The sequence below is a fragment of the Vicia villosa genome, linkage group LG3 (genome assembly GCF_029867415.1).
Source record: "Vicia villosa cultivar HV-30 ecotype Madison, WI linkage group LG3, Vvil1.0, whole genome shotgun sequence".
NCBI classification, from domain to species: Eukaryota; Viridiplantae; Streptophyta; class Magnoliopsida; order Fabales; family Fabaceae; genus Vicia; species Vicia villosa.
Window position 1 is genome coordinate 104,215,927 of NC_081182.1, and position 10,213 is coordinate 104,226,139.

General features: G+C 32.6%; 1 protein-coding gene across 1 annotated transcript; it reads right to left on the reverse strand.

Annotated features, from left to right (window-relative positions):
• Positions 1-8,205: 8,205 nt before the first annotated feature.
• LOC131656475 (B3 domain-containing transcription factor VRN1-like) lies at positions 8,206-9,415 on the reverse strand. Its single transcript, XM_058926186.1, has 4 exons — positions 9,344-9,415; positions 8,817-9,222; positions 8,575-8,720; positions 8,206-8,479 (listed from the first exon to the last, which is right to left on the reverse strand). Exons 1-4 carry the CDS (start codon positions 9,413-9,415, stop codon positions 8,300-8,302), a joined length of 804 nt encoding a protein of 267 aa, XP_058782169.1. The 3' UTR covers positions 8,206-8,299.
• Between the last annotated feature and the right edge of the window lie 798 nt (positions 9,416-10,213).

A 10,213-nucleotide genomic window follows, 5' to 3' on the forward strand; every position in this document is an offset into this window, starting at 1 on the left:
GAAGTTTTTTTCAGTTTGTACTTGAAATTTTGAGATATTCCCTTCTAAAGTTTTGAAAAAAAGACCTTTAAACACTTAGAAAAATTTCTAAGTATGAAAAGTCAATCTTTGACTTTTAGATTCTTGATTGATTTTCTTGATTTCTCTTGTTCAAATGACTTCAATAATCATATATTGATGATATTGATCCTTAAAAGTCATGTTTTAATCCAAAACCCTAAAAGTCAAAGGTGATCTTGTACAGTTGACTTTTTCCAGATGAAGTGAAATCTTGGACTTTGGTAATGAATCAAGTCCTCCTCCTCAAATGAGTAATATGAATGGATTATATTGAGGTAATAGGAGTTCTTGAGTCATGTTTTGAGTTGTGGATACATGTCCTGATTAAAAGTCAACTGTCCTGGTGAATTAGGTCAAAAACCCTAATTGTCGACATATGAAATTGATGACTGTAGATCTTGAATTGAGGTACAATGCCTAATGGATATTGTTATATGGATCATTTTAAGATGATTGAATCCTTTGAGTGATGTCCTGGAGCTTTTTAGGGTTTCTCAAATGTGGTCCTTGATTTCAGTCCTTGTGAGCTCAAAACCCTAGTCTGGTGTCTTGAGTAAACCTGAGCCCTGATGACTGGTGTCTAATCACTCATAGGTGAATGAATGAATCACTTGAGTCATGTGATTGTATTAGAGGTTATTCTCATATTGATTGATCCTTTTCCTGAACTCCTTTGTCCTTGAGCACCCTCGATTGAGTACCAGATAAACAAGTGACTGCTCTGAGTACCTGTCTTGAGTTTGATGAGATGTTTGGAGATGTGACACCTCAGGGGGGGTCAAAATTAGGGTATGACAGTAATAAAATCATAAAATAATTATCAAATGATTTGTGGGCCTTTTATAAGCTTATTATCACGTGGGAGGTCCAAAATTATAAGCCCATTACTTAAAACTTTGAATTTGGCCATTTAGGGTTCATGCACTTTTCTCCAAAATTGCGTAACTTCAACCATGCGTATCTCTCTCAATTTTAAACCTGTAAAGGTGTTCTTGATCATTTTAGAAATATTAGATTGTCCTCTAAATGACCCTTTTGGTTTCATCTCAATTGAATCTTCCATGTTCGTGTTCAAAGCTTTTGAAAAAGACGACTTTTTGTGAACTTCTAGAAGGACCTGTAATGTTTTGGCTCATATCTCCCAAATGGTGCATTTCTTGACTTTGGGCCCAACATCAAAGTTATAGAGAATGAAATTTCCTTGAAAATAGGCTTTGGTTGGACCATTTCTGATAAATTATGAGAGATTTATGCCCAGTCAAAGTTGAGTTGACTTTTCTCCTAGAAACCTTATTTTAGCAACTTTGAGATTTGCTGATTTCTGATCTTTCCTTGATGAATAATGATCAACCCTTGATCAAATGATGAATAATATTTCAAGAGGTTGATGTTGACAAAAAAAAGCAGGAGTTTTGACTATGGTTTGACCCTAGTTGACTTTTAAGTCAAACTGGTCGATTGTGGATCATCTGAGCAATTAACTGGTCAAATCTTATGAATCGAGGCCTGGAACTTGTTATGAGGATACTTAAAATCATATTAGATTCCATGAGGTCCAATTGAGGCATTGGAAGTTCCATATTCTTTGACGAACATCAAAACCCTAGTAGGAGGCCTACCACTTAGGAGAAGCTTAGCCTGGTAAAAACCTGAGTGTTCTTGAGCAGTTTGAGAACCCTAGGATATAAGAAGATCATAATATCTTGAAATATGGTGGGCAAATTTTGGGGTATGACAATAATCCTATTATGTTTCCGTTTGTTCCGGTTGAACACTCGGATGTGTTGCCTATGTGATGGCTTGTGTCGTGCTGTGTGATTGCGGTGATATATGCTTGAATTGGAGTAGGCCTGGATAATAAATGGTAAAGCGCTTAAGACCACGACTATTGTTTTATGATCTTTAGTGCGTTCCTTGCTTTGTGATCTTGGGTACCTTGCTTTGTGATCTGGGTATGTCTTTCGCACCTGAGCTACCATTGTGATGCGCTCAGAGGGTCTTTATGGCGTTTCCTCTAGCAGGAAAACATCTGCGTGCTTGGTATGGTGGGGATATGATGCTACGTAGGCAATATCATATCAGGAAAACTCACCTCTAGTGATGTCACGTAGATAATCACTAAGCTTTCGCCCAGTGGGCTCATGTAGTCTTGATGGCGTTTTTGTACATTGTGGCGATCACATTGGCGTATAGGGATTGACGGGACCGTGATGCCATGTAGGCAAGTCACCGTTTTAACTCGTCACAGATAAACCACGTAGGACTTATCCGATTCACTTGTGATGTTCATGTACAAGTCTCTTGACAACTAGACATGGGTGTAACCCACCGAGGTTGTGGCTAACAACCTTGCACAAACCAACAGCTTGTGACTAACAACAGATAATAAACCGTTCAGAGATCTCCACGAGATATAACGTTTATTGATCCAGTTATTTATCCAGAAACCTCTAAGACTAAACTAGTCCTAGTCCTCTTGAGAAATCTGACCCAACTGGTCTCTCAAGCGACTATTACAAGTTAACAATGATGTTCAAGAATTGCTTCTAGAAAGATTTAATCACAAATGTGATATTTCACTAAGTGTTTAGTACAGAAACTATGAACTCAAAAATTTAATTATTTTTCAGCGCATGAGTTCATCGTTTTGTGTTAGTGTCCTTTTAGTTTGTAGGTGTCAGTTCTTTGTTGATGCACACACTACACACACTTCTTTTCCAAGTGATCTTGTGTATATATATATATATATATATATATATATATATATATATATATATATATATATATATATATATATATATATATATATATATATATATATATATATATATATATATATATATATATATATATATATATATATGTGTGTGTGTGTGTGTGTGTGTATGTGTGTGTGTGTGTGTCTTTGAGTATTTGTCCGTTATCTTGATCTTGAGAAAACATTAAATGCTTGCGTGTTTGCTTTTTGTTTTGTGTTTCTCTAATATGCTGCATGTGCGTTGCTTCTTCAATCATCCTTGGGAATTGTTCCATTTGAGTGCTTCAGCCGTTTTGCTAATCATCATGTTTTTAACGGAATCTTATCCTGATTCAGAACTTTACATCTGTTTGTAATTTCTGTTTTGACTTGAATATAACTTTTAATAGAGTTTGTCTACTGTAATTGGTGCCTTCAGAAGTTTCTTTCTTAGAAATTTTCAGCAGCTTTCCTTTTCAACATTTGCTCAGCTTTGCATAATGTTCAGTTCTTGTATTAGAACATCTTCTGACATAGGAAATATATAATTAGATTACCATATTTACTTATACAAAATTTACTTGTTTGTTATCATCAAAACATGAAGATAAGATTAGAACCAATCTATGTTCTAACAATGTCTCTTTTTGTATTTGTCCATCAATATAATAGATAAGTTAGCACTACTATTTAAAATTGTTATCTATGCATTTTTTTACTAGAATAAAACGTGATATCATCATGTGAGTGTGTAAGATGTCAATGAGGTGATTGTGCCTACTAAGTTGGGTATAAGAAAAAGGATAAGTTTGTTGTATCTAACTCAAATATGAACACTAATTTTACAAAGACTACTGACAATTTAAAAAAAAAATTATCATCATCATCAAAATGATTTAATATATTTTTATACTTATAGCTTCCTTGTTTATAACCCCATACCTTCACCAATTTTTTAACTTAAAAAATTGTCCATTTCTTAATATCCTTTGTAGAATAACTCACTCACTGTTCCTTACAAATTCACCTCCATGGTTAAAAATAACATTAAAGACTTGCATGTTCTGTGAAAGGAATTTTCATATTCAATATTACAACTTATACAATCACTACATAAAGAGTGTTTGAAAAGGCAAACCTTTAACATTGAAAACGAAGATTTCAACCCGTATTCTTAAGTAAAAGCTTCGATAGACCCTACAATGGCGTCTTCCTTCTTCGTGCTTTCTTTGTTGTTCAATGCGTTGTCTTCGTGTTCTGCAATGGCGTTCGTTTAAAGATTGATTTGGACGAAATGTGGAAACCATAATTTTTATTTGGGGGAGGGGGTTAAACCACAATTTATTAGAAATTAATGACATGTCTAAATAAACAAAAAACACAATTGAAACAAAAGTTCCGCCTAGACCAGCTAATACCAGCCATGTCATAAAAAATGGGAGATTATGTGTGCAAGGTGTCATTGATGGTTCAAACTCACATTGCATATGTTTGCAAATGCGACACATTTAAAAAAATCATGGCAAGAAACCATGTCAATGTAGAAGCTAAGTTTTGTAACTTCTATAATTTCAGCTCAAAATTGCCTTGAGACGCGCTTTTGACTAACTCACTGCAGTTCCAAACATAATAAAAATTTTATATTATAAAATGAAATAAAAAATATTACGGAAAGTAAACAAACATACTCTGGGGTGAAAAGTGTATTTATGTCACAGATCAACTAATGACTTGCTTAATTTTTAAAATAAACAAAAATTTAATCTTTTCAACTCAGTCTAGATTGAATGATTTCATTTTATTTATATTCTTATTTTATTTTAAATTTGCATTTATTTATTAAAAAAATATTTTCTATTAAATGGGTAAGCTGTAACCCTCACTTTTGTAATTATTTTTTCTCGCATATTATCATATAAGAAAATTAGGTGTTCTTAAAAACCCCTAATTACCCTTTTTATTCCTTAATCACCCACGTGGTAGCCTTTATCATTAAGCATTCCATTTGGTTGTTTTAAAACTCACAATTTCAATAACTTCCAATTAATAAATTGCAATTATTTCCAAATAATAAATTGCCATTATTTAAAAACCTAATTAATATATAATTGGTTTGCTCCTTATTCAATGCATCATTCCTCATTCAACCTAAGCTTTAAAACAATTTGTTTTCCATCTAAAAAAACCGCCTCTCACCATGACTACCACAATTCTCACTACTTGTTAGTTTCCAGATCCATCCACCATGTATATTTTGAGATATTACAACTTCAAATACTTAGACACTATATATACACCCAAGAAATCTTCCGTCTCGGTATCTTTTGTAAACTATTTCTTAAGCACATCTATTTTTTCGTCATGGCTTGACCTTTAGGCTTTATTTGCGAGTTTGGAGGGGAGGGGAAGGGAAGACTTCCGAAAACGATTTTTAAAAAAAATATAAGAAAATATTTGACATTTTTTGAAAAAATGATTTTGTATAGAATGATAAAATAATGTTTATCATTAATATATTTTTAATTTTTAGAATACTATAACAACATAAAAGATATTTGGAAAATTTATGTAAGCCCTCCAAAATCCCTCAAAACCCTCCTTCAATACAAATTAGGGGATTTTTGGTGTTATGAATAAAAGCTAACCCTCCAAAATCCTCCCAACCAAAATATTTCTATTCTTTTCACTCAATTCTTCCTATTTTTCAAAGCCCCCCCCCCCCCCCCCCACTCCCTTCCCCTCTAAACTCGCAAACAAAGCCTTAGAGAGAATTGCATGCATCAACAACAAGAAGGAGCTATGGAAGGTGGGTACGTGTCAGGGTGCACTACAAATAGACGGGTGTCTCCAACAACAAAGATCATTTTGAGATGATATTCATAGACAAGGAGGTAGATTTCGTAACTCAAAGCTTATGTTTGTTTGATTTTCGATTTGTGCTTCTTTATGTTATAAGGAGTTCTATGTTGCAGGCTATTTGAAAATCGTTTTGTTAACCTTGGTTTTTGTTATTTTGTCATTTGACATTTTTATGCATCACAGGGGGGTGGTATACATGTTGTGGTGACAACAACCCATATGGTTGCGTTCTATGACAAAATAGCATTGGACCATACTTACACGGTGTCGAACTTCAAAATTCAGCCTAATGTGTCGACTTTCAAACCATCGTCGCACAACTTTATGGTGAAGTTTACCGGAGGAACATTCGTTGGTGATGATGATAAACACAAAACACCACCCAAACCACTAAAATTTACAAGTTTTTCTAATATCATCACCAGCAGGTTTAAAAAAGATGTACTGATAGGTAACAGACCTATGTTCATATTTTGTTTGTGTCTTGCTTATGTAAATTGTGGCTGGTGTGTTATTTTAAAATTCAATCCCTTTTATCTTTTTGGCAGACATCATTGGAATAGTGGATAGCATTGGATTTTCGCAGACACAATCAGGGGCGAAAAAACAACAAATTAATTTAGTGATACGTGACCACAAAAATATGATTTGATTGTAAATTTACTTCATGTTTCGTAAGTTAATATCATGTACTCTTTTTTTAGCAACAACACTGTGAACTGCACTCTTTGGGAGTCGTATGTCGACCAATTCATCAAGTTCAATCAGGATTGGGTCAATGCGTCTACACCAACTGTGGTCCTGCTTCAATATGCAAAAGTCAAGGAAGAGGGTTAGTTGGTTTATGTTGCATTTAATATTGCGATACTTTTAACTACTCACACGTATCTGTCGATTAATGTAGGGAAGTTTTCGTTGTCCGTCACAAACACTTACAACATTACCATGCTCTACCTAGATGTTGATTTTCTTCCAATCAAAGAGTTTATAGACAAGTATGATGTGTTATTTTATAAATATTGTTTACATTTCTGTGGTAGTTATACGATTGTTTTATGTCTACGTTTGTTAATAGAATTAGGGATGTGCAAAATATCCGGTTGGGAAACCAAAATCCATAACCAAATCCAAATCCGTTTTAAATATCCGGATATAATTAAATGGTTATTAACCGGTTTAGTTATTAATGGTTTGATTAATCATTTATATAATCCGAATACAAATAAATGGTTATTAACCGGTTAAGTTATTTTTGGATTCGGTTATAATCCGGTTATTATCCAAAATTAATCCAAATATTTTATTTCCATGATAAATTTTTTTATTTTCAAAATAAAAAATATTTTTAAAACTGGATTTTTTTAAATAACCGGTTATATAATCATAGCCATATTTATAACCGATTTCATAACCAGTTTTAATAAAAATGTGGTTAAGGTTATAAATCCAAACCATTTAAATAGTTTGAAAATAGTTATGATTTGGTTTCTAAAAATAACTAACCATACACACCCCTAAATAGAATCAAAATGTAGCATAATATTAGAATTTATTATGAATTGGTATTTATTTTGGCTATTAGATATTATTGTGAACTACTTGATATTTATATTTTGAAGTTTGTGTTACACTACTATATGCAACTATTGATAGCTGAACTAATTTACCATGTTAATACATTTCAATTGTTAGATATAAGTTAACAATGTATAAGTTATATAAGTTATATATTAAATTTTGATGAGTTAAAAAAAACTTACTCTTTCAATACACATACTGTTACCACTTATAAGTTATATAAGTTATATATTAATTACTCTTTTAATATTAATATATATAATTTATATCTAATATAAATTTCAATTGTTAGATATACATTTCATTCTTGTGAAGATATCAATATCTGCATTTCGTAATGGTTGAGCAGCTGTAAATGTCGTGGGCAAAATGCATGCAAGTTGTTAGTTAAAATCATCTAACCTTTATTGTTTCATTTATCAATGGTTGAGATGGTTTTGAGTTTGTTTGTCGTAGAGTCTGCAAAACAAACCTTCATGCCGCAACAAAATGCAGTTGAATCAGTTGCAATTGCAGCTACAATGTCATTCTAAACATCTTTAAACCTTTATGTTACTATCAGTTATGAATTGATTTAGATCTATGATGAATAACAGTAACATTGCATTTTCATGTAGCTGCTCGAGGGTTTTGTGTTGATGGTTATTGTTAGAGTGTATTAAAGTTGTTGGTGGGCTTCTACTAGCAGGACATGAAGGTAGGAAAAATGATACATTGTTAACAGACCAACAGCAAACACCGTGGGTATCCCGCTAGTTTAAAAAATAAATTCACTCAAAAATAAAAAGTGGCGCCTTTATTACAAATTCATTGAACATTAGAAAGAGGGAATGCACACGTATATTTGACAAACATAAGAAATTCATGAGTCATGGAGGACCATACAGTTACAACCAAAGGTGAAGGTTACTTACATCACTTCACACATTTGATGGAAAGGAAATAGTATCACTTAATTAAAGTTACCATCACTCAAAATAACACCTTCAAACAGATACATTAACAGTCCTTTTAGAAAACATGAACTTTAAAAACTAAATCTTCCTTGTTTATCAGTTCAAAGACCTAAACATTTCCGGGTTGCAGTCCACTTTCCTTTGCAAACTTAGACCAACCAGCAGAAAAGCGACGCCTAGTTTTATTTCTGTAATAAGTGAGCAATTTCAGATTCCATGATCTTTCACCAATCTGCAGCATCACATACTCCTCCTTACTCTCAATAATTCCTTTTAAGTTCAACCAACCCTGCATTGTACATTTGTACATATATTCACAACATAAATAACATGCATTTATGCAAAGCATTGCATCAATAATGTAAATTTTGTGTTTGGCCTTACCAACCCGCTTGCTACCAGATTATAAGGCTTGATCAAAATTGTGAAAAAGGGATTGGTTGAGATAAATTCTTCGGCAACTTCCCGAGCACTAGTTTCCTTTGGAATATTCAAGGATGTAGTTCTTTGACTATTCTTCTCAATCCCACCTGCATATAAAACAAAAATACACTCTTGGAAGTAACATCATGTTGAGATTTTAAAACACTTTAGAAACAAAAAACAGAAAATGAAACCCATAATACCTTTAACTTTCTTATGCGGTCTAGGAGATACCGAAGGTGATCTCTGTCTAGCCTTCTTCTGACTAGGCCGTTCATTCAAAATCTTAACTGATTCATCATCACTATCGTCAAGGTTTTCATTTTCATCATCAAAAGTGTTATATGAAGAATCATAATCAATTTCTACTCCATTCTGGCCAAGTATCACTACATCTAACTCTGAAGTTCCTTCTTTATATTTAAACACTACCAAACAACCATGTTGTAGAGAGTAATTTTGAGTAAAAAGTTTCCAACCTTTTTGAAACCAAATCTCACCATTAATGTTTTTCCAAAACACTTTCCATTTTGTGCCATCAGGAGGTTTGATCATCACTGGATTTGGTAGACCGGCACTGTGACTCCTTATAAATTTATTTGGTATTTTCTGTCAAAAAAATATAAATATTAGAACTAGAATTTTTAAAATAAAAAATGAAAAATAGTAAAACAGATACTAACATAACGTAGTAGACAGTAGCAGTAAGTTAAAAGGAATGAATGGTTACAATAGTATGAAGATTGGTTTGAAGAATAATTTTGAAGAAACGGATGGGGAGGGTGGAATTTGTTCTAGCCATGGTTGATGGAGTTTGATGACACAATGTGTGCGTGGCTTTTCTTCTCTACTAATAATGATGGTGAAGCTATTAAGCATGCCCTATACCCTATAATGACTAGTTGTAATGTCATGGTCAGAAAGCAATCAAAACTCTCTATTTACTTATGCTTATAATTACATCTCTCCTGCGCCTTTTCATGATTCATCTTCACACTTCTTTTTCTAGAAAACATAACTTTGTGAAATGATTTTTTATTATTATTAATTCAACAAGCTAAGTAAAAATCATTTTACAATTGTTATGTCAATCAGTTACACAACTTCATTGAGGTTCAAATTCCGAATTTTGCAATTGTACATGTATGTTCAATACCACTTGCTTATTAAAAGAATTAACCACATCTTACTTGGTAAAAATTTATGACAAAAGGACGGTGGATTGAAATGGTAAATTACTTATACGAATTAACAGAAGAACAAATTTTGATTGTTATATAAATATTAATTTAATTTATCAAAGAATTGGGTGTGTTTCTAAGAGGATGGATGGAATTTAGATGATACAATTTGGAATATAAAGATCTTAGTTTGGAAGTGGTCTTTTTGTGGGAAAATTACTCATGTCAATTGTAACACCCATATATATAATTACATGCATCAAATCATATAAATATACATGAATCCAAGTATTTGGTACTGAAATACCAATAAGTTCCTAGTCAACACATTATACATATTAATGCCCTAATACAAAAGTCCTACACAAAGGCATAATACATACAAGATGTTCAAAAATAAAATACTAAGAACTAGATCA